The 26,993-nt window shown below is 37.1% G+C and overlaps 1 protein-coding gene across 2 annotated transcripts in view; it reads right to left on the bottom strand.

Moving 5' to 3' along the window:
- PTPRO (protein tyrosine phosphatase receptor type O) overlaps positions 1-26,993 on the bottom strand; it is a gene marked incomplete at its 5' end in the record, with an annotated part of 233,570 nt that overhangs the window by 86,680 nt on the left and 119,897 nt on the right. For both annotated transcript variants that reach the window (XM_080810594.1, XM_080810595.1), the window contains 5 exons: positions 514-675; positions 2,523-2,966; positions 5,206-5,358; positions 7,144-7,302; positions 20,989-21,262. In XM_080810594.1, the coding sequence (XP_080666720.1) occupies positions 514-675; positions 2,523-2,966; positions 5,206-5,358; positions 7,144-7,302; positions 20,989-21,262 (1,192 nt within the window). The remainder of the gene's footprint in view (positions 1-513; positions 676-2,522; positions 2,967-5,205; positions 5,359-7,143; positions 7,303-20,988; positions 21,263-26,993) is intronic.

The following is a 26,993-nucleotide window of genomic DNA, read 5'->3' as shown; positions in this document are numbered from 1 at the left end:
GGAAGCCACCCGAAGACTTGAATTGGGGCTTTTAGAATGCTCTAGCTTTGTCTTCTTGGGCCAAATTTATGGTGGCCACCTAGGTCCCACAACACTTACATCTCTGGTTTTCTTTTGAGCTCTCTCAGCTCAATATTCTAATGAGACTTCTCCCTCAGTCCAACAATATCAATTTTCTATACGGCCTCACATGAAAGTCACAGGTCCTAAACAGGGTGTCTGTGTCCTTGGAGGGTTTGTTACAGCTGGTGTGGAAGGTCAGCTTAATAAATGTTTAATTATCACCATAATAAAAAAATCCGTAAGTTAAATCTCTGGGTAAGTTTGTTACTATGAAACATGCATGTATTTCTTCTGCTGTCAAAATCTCATGGATCTGAGCCTCTTCTGACCTTGATGATTTCTCAGGGTCTCTGAGGTTTGATGAATAATTGATGCCTGAACACCATTAATCTCCCCAGCTCTCTTGTCCTAACTCCCCTGTAAGTGCAAAATAATCTCTTTGGTACTTACTGATATAAAAACTGAGTGATTTTGCTGACTGGCTTTTTCGAGTTTCACAAGATCCTGAGGAGCTAAAGGTCATCACGGATAACTTGTATTTCCCAGGCTCCTTCAGTTCTGCGACAAATTCGTGTGCTTCTTCATCCACTGTCAAATATTCAGTAAAGTTTTCTGCATCATATATAAAAAAGAGAATATATATGAATCGAAACCTGGAAGGGCCTTGAATGTAGACAAGTCAATACAAAAAATTCGTATTTTTATACTGTTTCCTTTCTTTTGTCAAGTTCAGTTATACATCTTCATCAAAGGCACTAGAAAAGAAACATGGCCAAGTATTCAAATTGCTTTTCACAATACTTTTAAATAACCAAACTAAAATATGATATCTGAATCAAAAAGCTTAGGGATGAGTATATACTGCATATTCTTAGATACTATTACCCAACAACACCATATGCACAGAATAGAAGTAGAATGTCAGGAGAAGATTGCATAGTTGACTTTCTCATCTGGATATATAAAAAAATAACAGTAGTAAGTATCTTATCGGTTCTTTGTGGTAGTATGAAATACCCAGAGATGCTTTAAAATAAATTGAATTATTTCTAGCTGGAAATAATTCTTCTGGGTAGATTTTCTGACTCTTGTAACCGTTGTCCTTCATCTTTCTTCTTCCAGATTTTACTTTCTAAAAGTAAAAATGATTTTGCATTGCTTCAAAGTCCAATCCTGCTGTTTATTACTTCATTTGAAGTTGTTCTCATCAGTTGGTGACTACAATAGCCTTCAAAAGAACACACTGCAGTCAGATAAAAGCATGACTGAACGTTCATGGAAATTCTCAGTAAAAAAAATTGTGAGTTACAAGACCCTATTTTCCACAGAATATACTGTGGAACAGAAAAAACAAAAGACATTAAAGGCAGATGAAGACAGATATCTTTTATACAAGTAATGCCAGGTAAATGTGAAGACTTTTGACTCAAATAATTGGAAATGGCAAAAGATTTCAATTTTATATGATATTTGGGTATGGTCGATTGTTCTATAACCCAGGGTAGAGGAATCCACAAATTTTGGTGTCTTATTCTATAAAATAAAATAAGAGTAAACAATAGGCACTCTATGATGTTACCTGATACTAGTGTCCTGCCTTGAAAATAAAGCTATCATATTATGAACTTCAAATTTTTGACAACTTGACAACATTTGCCACTCAAACTACTAGACTAGAAAGTATAAAATGAAGCATGTTATTGAAGAAACAAAACAAATAGCAAATAACTATAATAACCTGCCAAATGACCATTTAGGTGTGATTCATGACCCACACTGACTGCAGGCCAGGGCCCTGTTTTTCATGAGTTAGTGGACTAAAATACGAAGAACAACTCTGGGATGTTAGTCAATGACCATGGTCCAGGATACGGCAGCTACGGTGAAAATACTAGTTGCTGTGCATTTTCTATTTTACGACCAGCTCCTCTTCAGGAAAATGTAGAGTAGTGCTGGTCTCCCAGGGGCCCACCCTGAGGCAAATGAGAGTCGCTAGATGAGCCAGACCTGGGGCTGGCCCCCTTGGGAAGGTAGCCTTCTTGTCAGAAAGATTGTTTTGCTACATGTTTCATAAACAGTGTCCTAGGAAGTAGAAAATTTCTCCAGGATATTTTGTAATTTGGGATTGTTAGAACTTCAATTCTAACTCTTTCCAAACAGAAGATTTTCCTCAGTGGCCTGGGGTATGTGATATGTTGGTTAGTGAAATGTAAGCAAGTTGTGAATACTCAAAACTTAGAAACTACCTAAACCTTGGATTCTGATCCTACCTATTTAATTGTGTTTTCTGGTGTTAGGGAGCATTGCTACTCAAATTCTTCCCTTTCTTGACCATTTTTTCTCTAAATAGTAACTGTCTCCCATCAGTCTTTCTTCCTAAATATTTTAGTTTTAACATATGTCAGTGCCCTTTCCTTTGCGCATCAGTTCTTATTTTTGCTGATTTCCTATCACTTTACCTTCTCTTTCTATGTGGATATGGAACCCATCGAAGGCAGTGGGTGGTTTGGGTGGTAACCAATTCAGGATCATTTGTACAGGAAAAAATGAGAGAGAGCCTGCTGTTGATTTCTCAGTCTCACTGAGCATACTGTTATTTTCATATTCCACGGGAAGGACACTGACAAAGTCATCTTCACTTTCGGGGTTGGCGGGGGCGCTGCCCCACCAATAGGGCTGGGATGTAGTTTCGTCGTCGCTGCTGTTGAAATCGGGCCAACCGGAAGAAATGTTGCCAGAGGGACTTTCAGAGGCTTCATCCGTGAAATGGAAGAGTTTGTCTTTTCCCACCATCTCTTGTGATCTAATGAATGATTCCTCTGGGAAACTGCCACTCTGTTCTTCCCAATTGTTTTTGTTCAAGTTTACAATACGAACCGAGATATTTCGAGGTGGATAAGGGGCTGTAAGAGAGAGAATTTTTATTTTCCAGTAATTTTTCATTCTGTTGTAGTGAATACTTAATCTATTAGTGAGTCAAATACACAAGTGGTTGTACAAAATAGAGGTTAGTTTTACTTCTACTATACAAAGATAATCTACATCAAGAACTATTGTGGTGTCAAATTCCACATTTGTCTGAGATTTTGTATGCGATGTGTACACATGGGTATATTACCACTCATACTTCAAATACATTAACTAGTGATATGATGCTTGTCCAAGTGGTAATCTAACCATGTCCAAAGTAGAGTTTCATAAATATTCTTTAGCTTGTCAAAATCTCCTCTTAAAAAACCTGAGTCTCTGCCACTGGATCTTTTTTACAAAAAAGCAACTACAGTGTACTCTAGCTATCAAGATAAAAATACTGCCTGTGACAATCGCACTTAAGAGAGTTGCATATGTGCCTTTATTTATTTTTTTATTTTTTAAGATTTATTTATCTATTCGACAGAGAAAGAGAGAGAGAGATCACAAGTAGGCAGAGACCAGCAGAGAGAGAGGGGAAGCAAGCTCCCTGCTGAGCAGAGAGCCAGATGCGGGGCTTGATCCAAGGACCCTGAGATCATGACCTGAGCTGAATGCAGAGACTTAACCCACTGAGCCACACAGGTGCCCCAGGTTTTCTTTTTTTTAAAAAATTTTTTAAGATTTATTTATTTGACAGAGAGAGTGAGAGAGAGAGAGAGATCACAAGTAGGCAGAGACACATATGTGCCTTTAGAAACATTAATACGCATGTTAGAAATATGGCTTCACTCCTCACCTCTCCAGAATGAAACATTTGAGCACAAAATCCATGTATGAATTAGGGAAGCATACCTTTCTATGGGTAGAAAATTATGAAGGCACACTATCTGGTCTCTACCTGCAACTGTTTCTATCTGTCCTTCAAATAGCAGCTGAAATATCACCTCTTCCGTGAACTTCGAAAAAAAAAATTAATCTTTCCCTCCTTTGTGCAGTTACATAACTTTGTACCTCTTAGGACACATATCAGTTCTGCCTTGTGTGATTGCCATTTGTGTTATGCCCCTACCATTTTTGAGGACAGGGAACTTATTCCACCAGATTCTGTCTTCATCTCTCTCATACTTAGAACAACTTCCTAGTAGAAGTCGCTCAATTGATAATGTTTCCTTACTTGAATTGAATGATGAAAAATACAAATAGAGTCTTAGATGTTGCCATTATGTGACTAACTTATTTAGCTGAATTAGTTTCTTTGTCTTGTCTTACTTAACGGAAATCATGACATCTTAGAATTCAGACTGGCAGGGTCTCAGGGGTGATCTATTACAATCCATTCCCAATGTTCATATGAAAGTCATCTCCAACATTCCTAAAGAGTAATTCGGGCACATTAGGCATGGGCAATGTCAATTACATTGGTATTGGTGACAGGCACTTAGTAGGTATATAATTATTTCCATCCATTCTTCCATTTACATACCCATCCATCCATCCATCCTATAACAATGCTTCCTATCAGTGATGCTACTAAGATTAAACACTGCAAGTTTAGACACAACTGAATTTCAATATTTTCTTTTAATAATCTGATATTCTGTCCTAGAACATCTCCTGTCATTTTTATTGTCATATGAGAATTTTGCCAGGTTATAGAATAACCGATGTCTACTTGGTCAGGTTAAGTTACTTAATTATAACTTTTGGTAGTATCATGTAGTTTTTTCCCATTCAAAGATTATAAATTTATGATAACATTGATGTATTTTATTTTTTTTAAGATTTTATTTATTTATTTGACAGACAGAGATCACAAGTAGGCAGAGAAGCAGGAAGAGAGAGAGGAGGAAGCAGGCTCCCTGCTGAGCAGAGAGCCTGATGTGGGGCTCGATCCCAGGACCCTAGGATCATGACCTGAGCTGAAGGCAGAGGCTTTAACCCACTGAGCCATCCAGGCGCCCCTACATTGATATAGTTTAGATTTTTCTTTTGAAAATTGTACTTCAGGAACGATACAGAGAAGATTAGCATGGCCCCTGCGCAAGGATGAAAATTGTACTTCATTCCTTTCCCATTGATAGAGAATTTGTTTTAGACTATTACAAATATATATTTATTTTATTTCTTAGCTCTAGCACAGAATTTTTTTCACAATGATAAAAAGTATACATGCAATAAGCATATAGTTTAATTGTCTTTAAACTAAATTTGATTCTTCAGAAAACTTACCAGTTCTATGCTGTTTGGGCTCATGACTGACACCACTGTACTCCACAAGAGTACTTTTATTAAAAGTTGCCTCAGATACCAGTTGAAAAGTGATGTTACTATAACATATTCCTGGCAGCCAGTGATTAAATACTGTTTTTCCCTTAAAGAAATCTGAGAATAAAAACAATTATATTAAATTTTTGATCTCCTAAATGCCACATACTTCTAGAAAGTCCTAAACAATTATGATTAAATAACTGTAAGATATTATTTCCTGCAACTTCCAGCACCCTCAGTAATACAAAATTGGCCTAATCAAGATTAAAGATGAAAATTTGGATCTTTATATCCAAAATCCTGCAAAGCTTTTTCTGCAGGAATTGGATACAGTGGAATTAAATCTTTATTATAGGAACATTTTGTGTATTAAATGGAGAAGATAACATGCAGAAATTGCAGAGATTAGGTTTATGTTAGCCATTTATTTTGTGATAAAAATCAAAGATATTTTGCCACCTTATGACTTAGGAAAAAGTGATTTCGTAAGACATGTTTTCACTAGGCTTACTTGTAAAAACTGGACTGTTTTTGAAGTAGAATGGTTTATCTGCCAGTTGGCAGCACCTGATTTAAGAAGAAAAGAAGGAAGGAAGGAAGGAAGATCGGGATTTTATTTGAAAAACATTAAAGAAAATAATAAAATTAAGATTCCAGTCCAAATTAGAAGGAAATGTGGAAAAGAAACTAAAAGTGCCACTTATAGAACTAAAAGCTGAAAATAAATTTAAAATTTAATTAACTTAAAAAGGAGAACATATTTATCAATTTATTTTAAAACTCCTGGCTTCTAGTTCCACAAAAATTCCAGATGCTTTTCAATCATTCATGAACTTGTATTTGCATGTGATCCATAAGCAAATAAGGCCCCATTTATTAATTTGCAGAAAATTAGTTTTCATTGAAAATTTAAAAATGCATAATTTGTGGAGTCTATGTTTATATTTATTTGATGCTTTAAAGCTTCAAAAAACATAAATTCACTGCATTGTTTTAAACCATGTCTCATAAAAATGAAATCCATGGAAGAAATGAGTTTATGAAAACAGCAAGTCAAAATGACACTTAACAGAATACCATGACCCGTGTGCCTCAGTATTCCTTTTTCATCTCACCAGTACCTATTTCCAGTTACAACCAGTGAACTTTGATAACCATCATCTAAGTCCTCACAGAGAAATGTTATAGTTTTGTATCCTGAGAGTATCTAAGTTTCTTTTCTTCCCAATTCACTCCTAGTGGAGCTGAATGCCCTCCCTCCTTTCCTCTTTCCTTCTCCCCAACAGTCTACTTGGAGAAGGTGACCAGGTTCTTTTGAAATGATAAAGTCCCATAGGATCTTTTTTTCTCATCTTCCCACAGGGTCCCCATTAGGCCAGTATAAACAATGAAACCAATTTTTGTATATTAATGCAATCATTTAGCTGGCCATACAGATAAACATATCCAAAGGAAAAAAAAGCATTATCATTTGCATTTAAGAATAATCTTGGATCACCTCCAAGCAAAACCTGGTAGAAGGTGCCTTTCTAGCTTCTTTGTTCTAGAAATGCCCTTCTAACACACCCAGAAGGAAACCGTTAGGTGAGGTGTTTCTAAGTTTATGTTTGAATTTATTTCTTGTATCAGACATGCTGCCTTTGGCAAGACTAACATACAAGGGATAATAATTTGAGTATTTCTTATGCTTATGCATTGCCTGTGACTAGCAAACCAGATGTTCTAAGATTCCTCATGACAAGATTTTCATAAATTAATAACTATTTTTAATGGCTCTTCCATGGTCAGATAGTGAATCATAAGACCTCTTTCAAGTAAGACAGAAGACCATTTGGCGAACATCACATAAAAAAGGGTATTTTAAAGGTGATATTTATCACCCTTCCTTTTGCTTCTTACCTTTATATAGCATTGTTCGGAAGTCTTTCCCTTCCCAGTAGCTGATGTTTACTCTTGTGAAAACATTGTATTTTTCTGGATAATGAATTTCAAACAGGACTCCTGTTTCAGGAGAAGGTTTATAGTCATATATTGAAACACTGGTTACAGGTAGGGGTTCTGCAGAATGGAAGTAAATGCACAAAGGGGAAGTGGAGAAAAAGGGAGAAAGGCCATTATCAATACTTGGAAGCACCAAAAATTACATCTATCAGAACAATTTCCACACTTTTATTACCCACAAGCACGAAACACCCCCCTACTCATGAGTTGACTGATCTCCAGAGAAGTAATTAACAAAGTACATTTATGTGGTGTTGCAACTTTCAAAAAAAATTTCATATTCATTTTTTTCCATATGCTTTTTGCAATAACCCTGAGATCTAGGATGAGGAAAATATGAATATTGCTATTCAACAGATAAAAAGAATGATGATTTCTCAGAGACCTTAAATTATTTGTCAAAGGTAACTTAACAAGTATGTGGCAGAGTCTATATCTCCAAATTCCTAGTTCATTTTTCTTTTTTCCAAGCCAAGAAAACTTGATGTTAATAACAGACCAGTAACAGAAAATACATTTTGGCTCTGACCAAGGATAAATGTTTATGTGATCATTTGTTTCTTTGTATAAACTTAACATTTATTTTTCTCTATTAACTATAAAATTGCAAGCCACACTGTGTTGAGATAAATTAGAGTTTTATCAAACCACTCTTCCTGCAGAAGTTTAAAAAAATGTTTATTTCTATTTTGCTTGAGCTGTTAACTCATTACAAAACTTTTTAAATACTCATTTTTAAAAAAAATATTTTATTATCTGTTCATCAGAGACAGAGACAGAGAGAGAGGGAGAGGGAGAAACAGGCTCCCCACTGAGCAGGGAGCCGGATGCGGGACTTGGTCCCAGGCCCCTGGGATCATGACTTGAGCTGAGGGCAGATGCTTAACCAACTGAACCACCCAGCTGTCCCACTAGATACTAATTTTTTAAAACTGCAACTCGATTCACATCTGCATCTCCTCTATATCCCATTCTTCAGCAAAATTCTTGTAAAAATGACTGAGCTCCCTCACCCTTCTGAAGGGGGGCAGTTGGATAAGTTTTATATGCATTCATTTGATTTGAGAAAATCATTTAAATATTCGGTTTGGAGTCAACTATTGTATTACTGACAAAAATAATTTTGATTCAAAGTCTTATCATTAGAGGATTCTCAGACATCATTTACAGCCTAAATGAAAGCAATATCCTTGCTTTAAATTTTATACTTTTAAAATTTCAAGTTTCAATACCCGAGGACACCAAAATCTGATTTAATTTATTCCCCAAGTATCAAGGAACTACTTTGTCTTAATCTGTAGGTAAATATTTTTCATTTGCCCTCTGGATCATAATCTATTTTAGCTTTTGCTTTTGATTGAAGAGATCCAGGAAGGACTGAAGCAACATGTTAAAGCTTTAATTTTTTTCCTGGAATTTTCTTAAAAACCAAGCTAACATCTACCAAAAAAAATCAGGAAAGACCTTCAGATTACAACATATATTGTGATCATGTCCAGGTAGACTACATGCTGTATTCTCTGGTTAAAATGTCTCTAGTTTACCTTTGACTTGTCCTTGGTCTTTTTGCTTAAAGATAACATCTACAGAGTGAACTCACTTGTGTCATGTAAACCAACCACCCACCCAACCCACCCAGCAATCCGGGAAGACTGTGTATTTCTCTTTGATTAACCTCCCCACCCCCCACCCCAAATTTTGAACTATTTGAAGATCTTTCTTTCAACCCTGTCTAATTACTAAGCCACAGAGTCTACCAAATCCACCTGCTGCCTCTGTATCTAAGGGAACCAAGATGAAAGCTAACAAAAAAAGGCAGGCACAGAGCAGGGGCTATTCTACTCCTGCTGTCCAGTATCTCAGCCTCACCAGGGTTCTGTCCTACTGAAAAGAGAAGTGAGAGGTCCACCCATTCTTTCAGGCCCTGAGGCATGGCATCTGCACATCAAAGACATAGTCTAATTTTGAAATTCAAGAGATGAGGATTACAGCATAGCTATTTTATTTTGTGATTTTTTTTTTTTTTTTTTTTTGGCTGTTGCAAGCTACTTCACTTTAAACAGAATTTTTTTGAAATGCCTACTTGCCTGTTTGCTTCCTACAGTTCTCTTGGCTTCGACATAAGTAACCCAGGTCAGCAGCAAATTCTAAAGTCCAAACCCAGGCATTACTGAGGCATATTCAATCCAAGAATTACTATTTTCAATAGAACTCAAATGCACTCTCTAAAAATATTTTACTGTCTCTCCAGTGACTTCCCTCGTTATTTTTCTTTTTAGAAATTATGTGAAGTGCTATAAACCAGAGCTGTTATTACTCAAGTGTTTTTCAGTGATGACAAGGTTAAATCTTGATCTAATTAAATTTTCCTTTCTCTGCCAGCTACCCTTTACTCTTCCATTTCTTGTCTTAGGCACCAGGCAGGACTGGACAGAGAAACAGAGTTGTTAGAAAATGTGTCATTTATTACTTTTATTTGTTTATTCCTTTTTTTGTCCTCAGGTCTTTATTTTTCAAGAAACTAAGTATTACAAAATATATTTGAAACTCCCTCATACAATTCACTCAGATCCCATTTGCCTCCCATGATGGCCTAAGGTAAATTAGTAGTCTGAATGTGGTGGTTATCTTCTGATGAGTTTTTTACTTTTGTATTTATGTGCCCCATATCCATATGAAATGTTATTTTGCATTTATATATTACATGAACGGTATATTATATGAATCATTCTGCAGCTTACTTTTATCAACTATCACTGCTTTTGAGATTTGTCCACCTTGACGCAAGTATCTCTAGAAACTTTGTTTCAGTGTTCACTTTAGAATTAAACAAACTATACAGTTTAGTTGTTATTTTGTTAGATTGTTTTCAATCATTCATTTTTTGTAAATAATGTTGCAATAAATGTCTTGAGACATGTTTCTGGACTATCCAGATCCTGGATAGTAGGGTATGCACATCTTCCATTGTGAGATATTCTGAAAATGTGTTCTAACCCTATGTCAATTTACATTTCCATCAGCAGTGTATGATAGGTCATCTTTCTTCATATTCTTTTTTCAAAGCTTGCTCATATCAACCTTTTTAGTTTTTGCCACTCTGAGACATATGAAATTTTGTCTCTGTTTTAATTTCTTATTCACAAAGGAGGTTGATTATCTTTTCTTAGGTTTATTGGTTATTCAGCTTTCGTTTTCTTAAAATTGTTTGGTTCTTTTGCCTGTTTCATGACTTCTTTTTCCATATTCTCCTGCTAATTTGTAATGCAATTTTCGTCATCTGTTGCATTCTCACTGTCATTTTTGTGTGTGTATGTGTCCTATGCCTTCCTTCTGGATTCACCTTCCTTGTTAAAACATATCATTTAGTTATTTAAGTTAAAGTCTACGTGTTAAATTCTCCTAGGCTTTTTATTCTGGAAAAGTTCTTTATCTTTAGTCTTTATTTTTTGCTTTTTAAAAAAAGATTTTATTTATTTGAGAGACAGAGTTCATGAGTTGGGTGGGAGCAGCAGAGGGAAAGGGAGAGGCAGGCTCTCCACTGAGCAGGGAGCTGGATGTGGGGCTTGATCCCAGGACCTTGGGATCATGACCTGAGTTGAAGGCAGATGTTTAACCAACTGAGTCCCCCAGGTGCCTCTCTATCTTTACTCTTGATGTAGTTTAGCTGGATATAAAATTATAAGATTTCCTCTAAGTATTTTGAAGCTATTGCTCCATTGTCTTCTTGAATCAATTATCGGGGAACAGAAAACTTCAGTGAGCCTAACACTTATTCCTTTCTACATATTATGGATTTTTTTTCCTTTGATACCTTCTACACTTTTTATTTGTCCTTGATAATCTATGATTTCACCACCACATAGCTGGATGTCGTCTTACTTTTGAATTACCCTACTAGGTATTTGGAATGCTTTGCCAATCTGTGGATTCATGTCATTCAAGTCTTGGAAATTTTCATAATCAACTCTTGAAATATTGTACCCATTATTCTCTTCACTCTCTTTTTCCTGAACTCTTAACCTCCTTAGTTAGAGCCTCTCCCACCTTCATATCTGAGAACTGTGCTACATTATGAGGCAATCACAAATAATACCTTTCAATTTACTATTTAAATGCATCAGTGCAGAATTTATCTCATCAGTTGAAGTTTTTTTAATTGAATTTAAATTTGACTGATTAAGTGAGTTTTGCCTAGTCTAAGCAACTAAATATTAAATTAAATAATTGTATTTTTCACTTCTAAAAAATTTTAATTTGTGTTTATTTGATGCATTTTTATTTAATTTCTGCCAATCTTTGCTTCATTATGTTTTTGATCCTTTTGAATGGATGGAATTCTTATATTTATCTTTTTGACTATCATAAAATACTATAAATTTGTTGTCAAATTGCTATACAAAATTTAATCTGCAATATTATGAATGTTTGATGTCTATCTTTTTTTAATGTAGATTTCATCGTGTGCTTTGAAATACAGGCCCAAGGCTGACTTTGTGTCTTCTTATTGCCCTGTTTCTTGCTTATTCTTGCTGTTGAGACAATTTAGCCATTGCTTTTGTTCATCTCACCCCAGCTCCCAGTCTAGAACCAGGGCATATTCATATTATTCTGAAGTTCTTGATATTGTGGATGATATGGTGGCTATCACAAATTCATTCCCTGAGTCAGAGGGTTACTAAGCTTCTCCTTGATAATAAGACTGAATGTGTATTCCCTACATCCCAAGGCCTCCATCTATAATTCTATCACAGATGGAAAGAATCTCCACACCAAACAGAAATCTTGGGTCTGTGCCCTACCTTGTATGGAGCATTTCAGTCCTTACTGTATTGGGGCCCAAGATCAGGGCTGTGTTCTTTCAGATGCAGAGCACAGGGGCCCCAGGTCTTCAGGCTATCTCCCCCCTTGGAACTTCTATTTTGTTTCTGATTCATAGAGATACTTATCTTATTATTTTTTTTTAAGATTTTATTTATTTATTTGACAGACAGATCACAAGTAGGCATAGAGGCAGGCAGAGAGAGAAGGGAGGAAGCAGGCTCCCTGCTGAGCAGAGAGCCCAATGATGATGAGATGATGAGAGATGATGATGAGAGAGCCCAGGATGATGGGATCATGACCTGAGCCGAAGGCAGAGGCTTCAACCCACTGAGCCACCCAGGCGCCCCTACCTATCTTATTTTTGAGCCTACCAATATACTTCTGGTTTTCTTTTTGATTTGTGGTAGGAGCAAAAAGTGTGTCACAAGCAGATACTCACTGAATTATTTATGCAAGAAATCCTAACATGAAATTCCCATTTTTTCTTTCAATAAAAAAAAAATTAAAATGACATTTAATATGATTTTTTTTTCTCATTTAGATGTCCCACGTAATAAAATCTGATGTTTAAACAAAGACCGTTTTATGTCCCTTAACTACATTTGAATCGTCCATGACAATCATGAATAAGAAAGTCCTTAAAGTTCTGGAAGTAACTGAGACAGAACATAAGGGAACAAGACAAATGTAGAGCAAATACTGTTTAAAGAAATCAGAATTAACTCTGTGCTCCTTGGTAACTGCTAAGAGCCAAGAGGTGCTTCTTTCTGAGATGGCTCTGTTTTGATGGACTAAAACTAAAGGAGCTGTTGGATCAGTGGCCAGCGTCCTTGCTTTTGATGTGACCAATCTAAGAATATGTCTGTTCTGACACAGTCCTCTTGAGGGAAAGAAACCTGTGATTAGGCCCTCAGTTTTTTTGTTTTTGTTTTTGTTTTTTTTTAAAGAGAGAGAGAACGAGTGTGAGTGGGTGGGGTGGGGCAGAGGGAACAGGAGAAAGAGAATAATAAGCAGGCTCCCCACTCAGTGTGGAGACGGTGCCAGGCTCAATCTCATGACCCTGAGATCATGACCTGAGCTGAATTTAAGAGTCAGACGCTTCACTGACTGAGCCACCCAGGCACCCCAGGGCTCTCACTTCTGATGTCAGGAGCAGAAATAAAAGGGACTGATCCCAGGTCCCAGGCCAGAGCTTCTAACTTATGTTTAGATGATGTTTTGGAACCTAACCTGACAGCTTAGCTCTATCCACGCAGGCCACTGGCGTGAGCTGGCAGCAGCTGCAGCCCATGGTCCAAAGTCATGGTCACGATCAAACCCATGAACTTTATTCAAGTCTTCACCACTTCCTTCCTGGAATATTTCAACAGCTTTCTCTATTTTTCTCCTTGACTCCAGTCTCACCTTAATTTTTCTACTTGTTTCTGCCCAAAACCTCTAAGCCTGCAGGCCACCTGATATTCTCAGTTTGTCAGTCTCTGCCTTACCCCTGTCACTTGCACCTTCCTGACTTTGCCCTGCCTGATCTGTATTGACTCTCCTTTGCTTCCAAACTCTCGAGTAATTTTCTGTTTAATGTCATTGGTATTGTTTACATTTATTGATCTTATATGAAATGCTACACATTTTGTTAAGGAATGTATTTTAATATTTTTCACATTATAAAATATTACATTACTTTATGGTAGCCTCCACCAAAACTGCAAACAAGATAAATCTGGCCTGCCACTTGTTTTTCTATGACTTGTGAGCTAAGAATAGCATTTAAATTGTTAGATGGTTAACAAAAATTAACAGAGGAATAATATCTTATGATATATCAGAATTATATGAATTTTAAATTTTAGTGTATTTTATTTTATTTTATTTATTTGACAGAGAGAGAGATCATAAGTAGGCAGAGAGGCAGGTAGAGAGAGAGGGGGAAGCAGACTCCCCACCAAGTGGAGAGCCGGATGTGGGGTTCAATCCCAGGACCCTGAGATCATGACCTGGGCGGAAGGCAGAGGCTTAACCCGCTGAGCCACCCAGGTGCCCCTAAATTTTAATGTCTTTAAATAAAGTTTTATTAGAATGCAGCCATGCTTGTTTACTTATGTACTCCCTGTGGCTGCTTTTGTGCTGCAACACTAGAGCTGAATAATCCCAACAGTCTGTGCAGCCCCCAGAAGCTAAAACTCTATCATCTAAGTCTTTACAGAAAAATCTTACTAAGATTAAAGATTTAAAAACTGAGATTTAAAGAAAGTAATAACTTACCTAGTGCTACACTAATGGTTTCTAGATTACCTTGTTGGCTTTAAAGTTCATACTTTGAACCACTACTCAAAAATACCTGCTTGAACCAAAAGACAACTGACAGAATGGGAGAAGATATTTGCAAATGACATATCAGATAAAGGGCTAGTATCCAAAATCTATAAAGAACTTATCAAACTCAACACCCAAAGAACAAATAATCCAATCAAGAAGTGGGCAGAGGACATGAACAGACATTTTTGCAAAGAATACATCCAGATGGCCAAAAGACACATGAAAAGGTGCTCCATATCACTTGGCATCAGGGAAATACAAATCAAAACCACAATAAGATACCATCTCACGCCAGTCAGAATGGCTAAAATTAACAAGTCAGGAAAAGACAGATGCTGGTGAGGATGCAGAGAAAGGGGAACCCTTCTACACTGTTGGTGGGAATGCAAGCTGGTGCAGCCACTCTGGAAAATAGCATGGAGGTTCCTCAAAGAGTTGAAAATAGAGCTACCCTACAACTCAGGAATTGCACTACTGGGTATTTACCCTAAAGATACAAATGTAGTGATCCAAAGGGGCACGTGCACTCAAATGTTTATAGCAGCAATGTCCACAATAGCCAAACTATGGAAAGAACCTAGATGTCCATCAACAGATGAATGGATAAAGAAGATGTGGTATATATACACAATGGAATACTATGTAGCCATCAAAAGAAATGAAATCTTGCCATTTGTGATGACATGGATGGAACTAGAGGGTATTATGCTGAGCGAAATAAGTAAATCAAAGAAAGATAATTATCATATGATCTCCCTGATATGAGGAAGTTGAGAGGCGAAGTGGGGGGTTTGGGGAGTAGGGAAGGAAAAAATGAAACAAGATGGGATTGGGAGGGAGACAAACTATAAGAGACACTTAATTTCACAAAACAAACTGAGGGTTGCCAGGGGGACAGGGATAGGGAGAAGGTGGTTCAGTTATGGACATTGGGGAAGGTATGTGCTATGGTGAATGCTGTGAAGTGCATAGACCTGTTGATTCACAGACTTGTACCCCTGGGGCTAATAACACATTATATGTTATAAAAATAAAAAAAAAATACTCGCTTGATAATTTGCCCATTGCAATGTAGACTTCAGGATACTATGACTTACAGCTCTGAGAAGGAGCTTTCCTCAATAAAATCTTCTTATGTCATTTCTTTGTATCTGTCACCATTCCTCATCACTTATGGATTAAAGTCTAAACTCTTGTGAGGTAGTCAAGTTTCCTCCCAATCTTTCTAGCTACCTTCCTTATTATTTTCTGGAATGATAGGTGCTAGATATGTTAACTCCTTGCAATTCACAAGAAGGTCCACTCTTTTCAAATATGATTCCCTTTGACTCCATTGTAACACTTTCCATTCTTTATTCATTTTCACTACACCATCCATGATTGTATCTTCTGAGGTGCCTTCCCAATGTTTGCTGAGGAAGGCTGGGCAATCTCTTTCACATAATTTTCTTAGAGCATTTATCATGTTTTTGTAATGGATTTTTTGTCTTTTACACTATAATGTACCATCTTTCAATGTGTGTATGAAGGACATGACATACAGAATGTGCACAATAAATAAAATAAAAATTCATGCATTATTTTATTTATAATACATGAATTTACATTTGCATAATGTATTAATGCATGTTTATATTTATACAATATATTATAGAATACATGAGATTCTATTCATAGAGTGTCTCTAAAGTGTTCTGCAATGTTTACAACTACTACCTCTCAGATTTTACTAACACACAAGACAGCAGTGGGTAATAACATTTCTCCAATCTGTAAGCAATTGTTTTCATGTGTTATTTTATCTATGAAGAAATGACTTCTCTCTAAAGTGCAGACAATATACTGAAAATTCTTAATCAATTAAATATTAATCAGATGTCAGAGCTTAAGGGTTGCAAAACTCCTTTGAGCTGGCCAAATGTCTTCTTTGTGCTGAATTTATTTTTTGCCATGTTTTTCAGCATTCTCTAAGAGCACCAGACTCAGGACAGCTATAGAGAACTATCAAAGGATGGCCCTGGAGCCAATTACTTTGTCACTGCTTATTTCATCAAGACAAGTATCTACCACACAATAAATGACTGCACCAAATATACCCTTTTATTCTCAAGAGTAATGTGTCATCTCTTTGAGCAGATACTATTAATGTCTCCTAAACTTTAAAAAAAGCTTCCTGTTATAAAAATAAAGATGGCAAAAATGCATCGTTCACTGACAAATAGTGGTGATTTTAGAGCTCAAAACTAATCTTAGTCATCACATACTTTAATTCCCTCTTTTTTAAAGGAGGAAGCTGAAACCAAATGTCACCTAATGTCACCTCATGCATAAGGTCACAGAAATATTTGTGCCTTAATTCCCGATTCTTATATTCTGAACCTAATTTCTCTTTTTAAATTGAGGATGATATAATTGAGTCTTTAAAAATGACATACAGTAGGAGAGACAAGAAACCATCATTAGTTAGTTTTTGCTTTTTAGAAATCAATGTAGATTTCCTCTTCCACTTAGGATGTAGAAATTTACAAGTCAATGTCACTCTCTCAGCCCTCAACAAGAAGAAAAAGTCAAATAATCCATGAGATCATGATTTTTCTTGAATCTAGCAGAGATCTGAGATTATAAGGCAACCAAATGAACTAAATACCCAAGAGTGACAAACCCCCTGCAAACAGAAGGGACATTAACTGCTTCACCTTTGGCAGAGCATGGCAGGAGGAGGGGGGCTCCATCAAAGCAGGAAAGAAGATAGATTTTAATAAATTCATAAAGGCTGGATGTGTTTTCAATGACAGTTTAGAACTGTCTGTCCAATAAAATAGCTGTTAGCCACCTGTGGTTATTTTAATTAAACTTAGAATGAATCAAAATTAAATAAAATAAAAAATTAGTGGCTACTTAGCCCAGAGAGTTCCAAATAAGAAAAACTGAAAGAGATCCCCTCAAGACACATTGTGATTAAAATGTCAAAATTTAAAGATAAAGAGAGAATCTTAAAAGGAGCAAGAGAAGGTACATACAAAGGAAATCTCATAAGGATATTAGCATTTGGGAGCCTGGGTGACTCAGTCAATAAAGTGTCTGATTTCCACTCTGGTCATGATCCTGAGATCTACTCCTGCATCAGGATTCTTGCTCAGTGGAGAGCCTGCTTCTCCCTCCGCCTGCTGCTTCCCCTGCTTGTGTTCACTCTCTCTCTCTCTCTCAAAAAACAAACAAACAAACAAACAAACAAACAAAAAAACCCCCCAATATTACCATATTTTTCAGCAGAAACTTTACAGACCAGAAGGGGATGGCAAATACATTCAATGTGCTGAAAGGAAAAAAATTTCTAACCAAGAGTATTCGATCTGGCAAGGTTATCATTAAGATTTGAAAGAGAAAAAAATTTGCAGACAAGCAAATGCTGGAGGAATTCATCACTACCAAACTGGCCTTACAAGATATGTTAAGGGACTCTCTAAGCTGAAAAGAAAGGACACTAATTAGTGATATATCACGAACTATTATATTACTAATTATTATTATCATCAGAGAATCTAACTAGACATTTTTTCCAAAGAAGACATGCAGATGGCTCCAAAACACATGAAAAGATAGTCAACGTCACTAAGCATCAGGGAAATGCAAATCAAAAGCGGTATCACCTCACACCTGTCAGAATGGTTATTATCAAAAAGACAAGAAATAACAAGTATTGGTAAGAATGTGGAGGAAAGGAACTCTTGTGCACTCTTGGTAGGAATGTAAACTAGAATAGCCACTATGGAAAACGGTATGGAGATTTCTCAAAAAATTAAAAATTAATTTGAAAAGATGTATATGATATATGTAAGATATATATATGATATATATATGTATAACTTTTCAAATTATATGTATATAATTTGAAACAATATACCTCCATGTTCATAGTAGCATTATTTACAATAACCAAGATATGAAAACAACCTGAGCATCCACCAATGGATGAATGGATAAAGAAGATGTGGTATATCTATGAGCAATGGAATACTACTCAACCATGAAAAAAGAATCAAATCTTGTCATCTGCAACAGCTTGACAGAATGTAAGGGTATTTTGTGAAGTGAAATAAGTTAGAAAAAGATAGACAGATACTGTATGATCCCACTTATATGTGGAATCTAAAAAACAAACAAAGCAAAGAAAAACTCATAGAAGCAAAGAACAGAATGGTGGTTTCCAGAGGAAAGAGGGGTGGTGGGGTGGGCAAAATGGGTGAAGGGGGTCGAGGGGTACAAACTTCAGTTATAAAATAAATAAGTCATAGGGATGTAATGTACAGTATGGTGACTGTAGTCAATAATATTGTATTGCGTATTTGAAAGTCGTCAAGAGAATAAATCTTAAGTGTTTTCACTGCAAGAAAAAAAAATTGAGACTGAATGGTGACAACGGTAACTTGACTTACTGTGGTGATCATCTTGTAGAATATACAAATATCAAATCATTGTGTTGTATACCTGAAACTAACATAATCATAAAAATAATATTAAAAGTGTAAAGATGAAAAGCTTCAAACTTCACATAAATTTCAAATATGTAAAGCATAAACTAAAAGAAGTACAAAAGAAGAAGTACAAATTAAAAGAAGTAAACTAAAAGAAGTAAAAAAAAGACAATAGATATAGTTAGAGATTTTCACATACCACTAACCATCATTTTTAGAACAAGTAGACAGAAAATCAGTAAGGGTGGAGAAGATTGAACAACCAACTTGACCTAACTGAAATTCATCAAAATTTCACCCAACAGCTGCCCACAGAATACACACCAAAACATACCATATTTGGGGCCATAAAACAAACTGCGGCAATTTTAAAGTACCTGAAATCACATAAAGTATGTTCTCTGATCACCACAGAGTTTACCTAGAAATGAATAAAAGGGTCTCTGAAAAATTGCAAAATGGATATTCAGCAGCACACTTTCTAAGCCCACATGTTGAAAAAGAAATCACAAAAGAAAATAAACAAGTATTTTGAATACAACTCATGGCACACACTAAAATGTCCAGGAGATATAATGAAAATCTCTTATCATGTGCCTACTTAACATTTATTTATCATTAGCTTACTAATCAAATAACTTTATGAATCATCAGCTAAGGGGCTGACTGTTGGAGCTTTTTCTGGTCTGGGGTAGCTTAAGCACATGCTAATGAATGTTAGGTCAACAACAATAACTACACTTTTATTTTGCTTTATGCCTTAGTCTCCCCCAACCCCCGCGCCAGTTCTTTCTTCTATTACTTTCTCAACTGAATTGAATTAATATTTATTGGACACTTATTAAGTGTAAAGTTAATGCTAGGTGCCCATGAGATTGTGAAGTTGGTAAGGCACAGTTTCAGATTTCAAGGAACTGTATTATCACCGTTGTTTACCTAGATCTGCTACCTGGACCTATTAACGCCCAGTTCACCTCCCTCTGCAACTTGTTTAAAACGGTATTTTAGAAAAGACAGGCTCTTCCTTTAATTCTACTAGGTCTTGGATTTGCTCATTATATTTATAAACCTTGAAGGTCTTGGGTTTATGTCATTCCATTCCTAATTTTTTAGGATTCAATACTGATTCTAGGACTCTGCGAAGGGAAACATTAATTAATTTTTGACAGACATATTAAAAATATGTCTTCTAGCTTGATTCTGAGTTCTTGCTTCCTGATGTTTCTCTTTCCTTTTCTCCCAAGAGAAAAAAAATCACTATGTCCTTTTCCTTATTTGTGGCGAAAATGACTTCAAGTAGCTGGCATTTAAGAAAATCACAGCCACTGGAAAATTAGCACTGAAGGATAATAAGCAAAATGAACTTTACCGAGCCATTAAATTGCTCTAGTGGTAAACTCTGCCATCTTAGAGATAACATTTCTTCTTCTAACATATTCATAAAGTTATATCTCAATTTGAGATTAGGTATTAAAGTTCCAGAGAGAAAAGTAAAAATCACATATAGTTAAAATTACTCCTAAAAATTCTTAATGTCAGCATTAATGGTTTAAGACATGAACTACTGAAGGTTAAAATGCCAATGATTTGAGGGGTTTTTTGGTATTTTTCTTGGGCAGTGGAAGCCAAGGCTTTTTGGAGGGTGAGGTCAAGAATAGAAACCGATAAATAATATCTTTTACTCTCTCTCAGCTAAAAATGTATAATTAATTTTGAGAAGGCTAAATATGAGTATAAATTCCTTGTCTCAAAACCCAAATGGCTTAATATAAGAGTATGTGTTCTGGAAAAAAATAGCTTAGTTATAATCATACTATTCAGTTATATATCAAAAAATTATATGGTCAAATCATGAATCTAAAATTATTATTCAACCTGAAAATATATTGTCTCATTGAGGTTTACTTTTTTGGGTTTGAAACAGATTTTTCTTTAACAGAAGGTAACAGTTAAACATTATCAAATGTTGGCACAAAACCATATTTTCAACAAAAAGCGAACTTTGAATTTATGCTGCTCAACTTCAAGGTGATTGGACTTGCCATCCTGGGCTGTTGTTCTTTCAGTCAGGGCCCCATGAGAATATACCCAAAGAAGAAACACAGAGGACAATACTACAAATGATGCTTACTTGTTAACACAGTGATTGATCTGGATGGCTTGGTAACCACATTTCCATTTACCACTACCAGAGTGATTATATAATAAAGGCCATGGTAATTAGCCTTAAAGGTAACAGGAGGAGGCAAAGTGCTGTTGAAGTCCTCAAATTCGAAGAAGTAATTTTTTGATTCCCCAGTTATCTTCACAACATACACAGATGATGGGCTCATGACATCTGAGGCTTCTAAAGACACAACGATGCTATTATCATCTTGAACTGTTACATGGAATGTTGTGGCATTCTGTTCAAGAAAAGAGAAAAACAAAAGGAAATGAAGGTCAAATTGAGATCGTTAGCAATAAAATTATGCTGAGCTTGTTTTTCCAAAACTAATGTTTGTGATAAGCACCACCCAGGTATTTTAGTGTTCAAGGAAAAGCAGAAAGAGAGAGCTTAACCCTCTTATGACTACGGATCTACTCAGGATTTTATTTTTGACTCTTCTCCATTGAAAAGCTGCTCCCAGTTCCTGGATTGTGTCATGTAATAAACACAAAATAAACACTGGAAATGAGTAAAGAATGAAATGAATGAAAATCATCTTGGCACTCGACTTCCAGAGAAATTCTTGGTTTCAGCTCTGCTGGAGAAACTATACGGATGGAGCACTCTGGAAGGAGTAATGCTGTGGTATCCTAGAAGAATTCTAGAAGAATGTTGCAAAACAGTTATTTCCTCTCTCACTTTTCCCCTGTCAGTTCTGAAAATAATAATAATTTTAAAAAGTCAGGACTGAGAATCCTGTGATAATCCTCCTCACTGGAGGTTAGCCAGTCTTTAGTCAGAGAAGCTAACAGGTTCTTTGAAGAAGGAACCAGACTGAGGATAACTGGAAAAGGCAGTGGTCAGGGGAATGAAAACCGCTCTAAGGTTTCTAGATCAATGTTTATGGACAGTATTTGAAAAGCCATGGTGTGGTTGGTTTAAATATCCCTTCCTGATTCTTTCCCATACTGTACAGCAGAATAGTCCTTCTGCTCTCTGGTCTCCCACAAGACTCACATACTTTGTATCATTGCTGCTTTGCTTTTAATTCATCTTCGGGGTATGTGGGGTCCGGGAAGTTATTTCCCTGCTTTGAGCCTCAGATCTCTCTTCTGTGAAGGGGGGACAGAACAATTGCTAAAACTTGCTTAGGACTTACCAGGATCCAGATACAAAGCTAAGCAGGTCTATAAACACAGTCATCTCATTTAATACACAAAATGACCTGATGAGATGGGTACTTTTATCAATGTCAGTTTGTAGTTAAGGAAACCGAGGGTCAGAAGCATTGAGTCACCTGCTCAAGGTCACACATCTAGTCTGGACTCTTAACCACTGAACTACACAAGTACCAAAATTGAGCTTCATTATGTCCACATGTCTGTTTCTCTTCCCCTCTTGACTTGTTTTCCTAACACTCAGTCTGGTAAGTCTCTGTTAAATGAATGAAGGAATTGCTGATTGCATTAAAATTATATGTGGACATTTGCCTTTTAGAATTAACCTAATGGTACCGCCCATATTGTCAGTAGCCAAATCAAGCATACAGTACATATCAGTATCAGAAAGGAGGCTCTAAGTGTACCTAAAAAAAGTGCTGATTTTTTCCCATTATTTACTTGTTTTAGAAATCTAATTCTTACAAGTCCTAGTATTTGTAAAGAATACCGATCATTAACAGAAATTTAATTCTATGTTAACATTGAATTGTGTTCATGACATTCTAACCATACGAGACCTTAGGTTCTTTAGGGGCAGGGGCTGTATCTTATTTCTGGCTGCACCTCTAGCTCAAGGACCACTGCCTGGCTTATGCCAGGTACTCTGTGGTCTGGATGGTCCTAGTCAGAACTCTATAAAACAGATCAGTCACTATGGATTGATTGACTTTTATTTTTATTTATTTATATATATATGTTTTTAAAGATTTCATTTATTTATTTGATAGAGACACGTCGAAAAAGAGATCACAAGCAGGGGGAGTGGGAGAGGGAGAAGCAGGCTTCCCGCTGAGCAGGGAGCCTGATACGGGGCTCCATCCCAAGGACCCTGGGATCATGACCTGAGCCGAAGGCTGACGCTTAACAACCGAGCCACTCAGGTGCCCCTGTGTTGACTTTTAAAATGTCCTTTTCTCCTCATTGTCTGTCATCATCACACACATGGGTAGGTTTCTAAAATTGTGTACTTTTGGAAAACATAACAAACATACAGAAAATGTGACTCACTGTTATTGTCAGCGATCCAGGTGGAACCGCAAAGCTCAACCAAGCATCCAATATTTAATAACATTGAACTCTGGCTTTTATTCATTATTGGTTACAGAAATGGATTCACTAATTCAGAAAACGGTAACTGTGCAAACATCAGGCTCAGAATTATTAAGAATTTTTTGCTCTATGTTTTAATGGCCAATAACAAAAAATTCTGTGATAATGGAAAGAGGGATACATAAACTCAATTTTGCAAAGTGTTTAAGAGATATGTATCTAATGATACTTCATAGACACAGCAATCTTTCAGGGAAAGGGACTAATCTTCCAAAATCTAACGACAGCTTTGGCGATGATCGTATCAGCCATGAATATAAGCATTGGCCCATGTGTTCCCAGGTCGCCAAAAATAAATCGGGGTAGGCTAATCAGATTCAGTCGGTGGGACTAATGAGAATAAGGCAGCAGGCCAAGTGAGTCTAGGCAGTGAGCCTAAAGAAATGTCATTACACCATTTCTTCTCTGTCCTCTGTGCTTCAGCTTTTCCTGGAATCTATATTCAGGAGAAGATTCCAGATGCAAGCTGCAGGCACAGAACCCCCGCCGAGACGTAAAGCAAGAAGAAAGAGTTAAAAGTTACAGAAATGGGTTTCAACTTAGGCAAGGCCAGCATGGATTTATTTGGTTGATAGAGAAGTATTTAAAAAAAACTTTTTTTTTTTGAAACTGGGTAATAGTATTGCTTGACTCTGCAATGAAAATATTTTTACTGAGATTTCTTCTGCATAATACAATTTAATATAGAAATTTCTCTGCTCCAACACTCTCATTTCACACTTGAAAGAATAACGGTGCAAATGTCACCCAGCTAATTGATGTCGGAACAAGGTCTGGGATCCAAACATCCTTATGTCTCCCAGTAGTTCTCTTTCCCGAAGGAGAGGGAGGATGCTCGAGGCAGCAAAGGGAGGTGGGGTGCTTGGCTTCAGAAAGGAAGGGGAAGCCCAGGAACCTGTAACCTGCTCTATGGCCAGTCCCACGGGACAGAAGCTACTGGAGAGAGAGCGGGCAGCATTAAAGAGGAGAAAAATGCCCGATGAGTACCTGGAATGTGGGACAAGAAGAGAACTGGTCTCACATACTCCAGTCTGACATCATAGGAAGTCTTCCACCATCTCTGACAAATATAGCAACTGTTAGCTATCTATCCCCTAATCTAGACCATGCTTTGCACTTGGCATTTTATATCTTTTCCTTTTTTCCTTACAACAATCTTTAGAAGTAAGTGTCTTTCTCCCCATTTTACTCAGAGAGGCTAAATAATCTGCTTAAGAACACAGCTATAGACTTGGAATCAGAGGACCTGAGTTTCTACTCCTTTGCTGCAACATATTATCTGACAACATGGGAAAATGCAAGGAACTGCTTTTTTTTTTTTTTTTTTAAGATTTTCTTTATTTGTTTATCAAAGAGAGAGGAGAGAGCACAAGCAGAGGGAGCAGCTAGCAGAGGGAGAGGGGAAAGCAGACTGCCCGCTAAGCAGGGAGCCCAATGCAGGGATCGATCCCAGGACCCTGGGATCATGACCTGAGTCAAAAGCAGAGGCTTAACTGATTGAGCCACCCAGGCATTCCCAACTGCTTAATTTCTAAAATAGGGGTGTTTCCTATAAACTCATGGGATTTGGGTAAGAATTAAATGGCTTTTTAGAAAATACTAATAGGATGAACCCAATAAATATTACCTGTGTCTCAAAGGTTCTTGTGTTGTAGTTAAGTTGTGAATCTCTCAATGACCTGTCAACTAAAGAAGTTCTATAAACATTCATTTAACTAACTTTACAACTCTATGGAATTCTGTGATCATTTTCACTTAACGTTATTTTCACATTGGAGAGCTATCCATTCTATCATTTCAACAACAAATAAACATTAGCAGAGAGCCAACTTGGCATCAGGTATTTTTGCTGGGTGTTAGTGACAGGCTTTGAGTAAGATGGCGGGCTTCACCTCCTAGAGCTCAGATTCAAGTTAGAGAGGCTCACCCAAATACATAATTATAACAGCATGTTGAGTGTTACTAGTTGCAGAGTTGGAAAAACTGTTTGATGCCTGTTTTTGCTGCCTGTCTGGGATCCCTTGATTATATCTTCTTGTTTTGGAGCACTGCTTCTTTCCCACCATAAAGCCAAGAAGGGATCCCGATGGGGGTTCCGAATAGCAGTGCACTACTCCCAGATGAGAGCAGGAGGTACTTTGACTCCGTCAGGGTGAATCATACTGCCCAGTTCCCCCTTCATGGAGAGAGCCAGGGGGTGCTACTGGGGACCAAGCTAGTCAATAGAAGGTTTTGTCTGAAATTTTATAACTGGAATCAGTGGGGAAGAGTTTTTTCTCCTCTGGCTCCAAGTATGTATGGATGCAAAACTGGAGAAGTCCGTGTCTATCATTCTGCCCCACAAAGACAGTTGCTTGAGGGAGCATCCCTGATGTGGTCCGAGGCCCTGGTTCAGTCATCCTAAGGCTATGCCCCTGTGCAATTTGGGGACATGAGTGAATAAATCCCAGTTGATGGCTTATGTCAGTTAAGCTGGGTTTCCAAAATTGACAGCCAAAAGTCCCGGTCAACACAAGAGAATTGTTCAGTGCTCTAGACGTGTAGAGAAGAAAGCAATTAATTCTGCTTCTGCAATGGGTATAAGGAAAGATTGCAAGTTGAAAGTGATGCTTGAAAAATTCTCAGGAGTTTTCCAGGGGAAGAAAGGTCAGTACATCATCTGAAAAAATGGGAAGAAGACCCCACAGGCCTCTGGGTGGTGAGATCATGGTAGCACTTTCAGAGAGGAGGGTTGATAGGCTAGTCCAAGATGTGAATTTAGGTGTTTTTTAGGCCCAAAGAAATCATGGTCTGTTTTAATGCAGGAAAGTGACATAATTAGGTCACAGCTTGCAAAGATCGATACAGTTAGGAACATGGACCAGTATAGTTAGGGATTGCCCGAGTGGGCCCACCTAAGGCCAGTAGACTATAAGGAGGCTGTTGCAACCCTTCAGGTAAGACCCGATGAAAGTCTGAGCCAATGCTGATCAAAGCATATCTGCCTGTGTGACGTGCACTTAGAACATTATTAATGCATCAGCTGGCAATCCAATCAATGATTAGACATATTAGAGGACATTTTAGAGGGAACAATTAGAAAATTCTGCTGTGCTAAGGTTACCACATAAGAAGTAATGGGATGCTCAATTCTTTTCAATAGTGATATCAATGGTGTCTGGTGTTTCTATAGCACTATGGCCATACTTCTCTGCAGACGCTGTGGAATTCATCCATTTAGCTCCTGTCCAGCTGTGGGAGAAGTTTTCCAACAAGATCTTCCTTCTTTTCAGTTCCTTCAGGAGCATCAAGTCCCCGGAGCTGTCCTGACAGAGCAGAGCCCCCGCCCTGACACTTTCTCAGAACTATTCACAGCTCTCTTTCAGAAATTGTCAGGATAGAATTTGGATGTTGCTCTCAAAGACTAGGGATGGTGGCCTCCCCCTCATTTTCCATGACGTCTGCAATCTTCAGATACTGAGCAGCCAGCACATACCAGGAATTGTGCCAGAGGCTGGGGATTCACTCTATTTAGGAGTGAAGAGGAAGATCGGTATTATGTGCCTTTGTCCTTCCTAATGTCCTGTCTAACCAATAATAACGATGATGATGATGATGATAAGGAGGACACTATCATTGTAAAGGACACTAACTTATGCAGAGCTTATAATGCACTGC

The sequence above is a fragment of the Martes martes genome, assembly GCF_963455335.1.
Source record: "Martes martes genome assembly, chromosome: 8".
NCBI classification, from domain to species: domain Eukaryota; kingdom Metazoa; phylum Chordata; class Mammalia; order Carnivora; family Mustelidae; genus Martes; species Martes martes.
The sequence above is the reverse complement of the archived record's forward strand: the minus strand, read 5'-3'. Positions and strand labels throughout refer to the sequence as shown.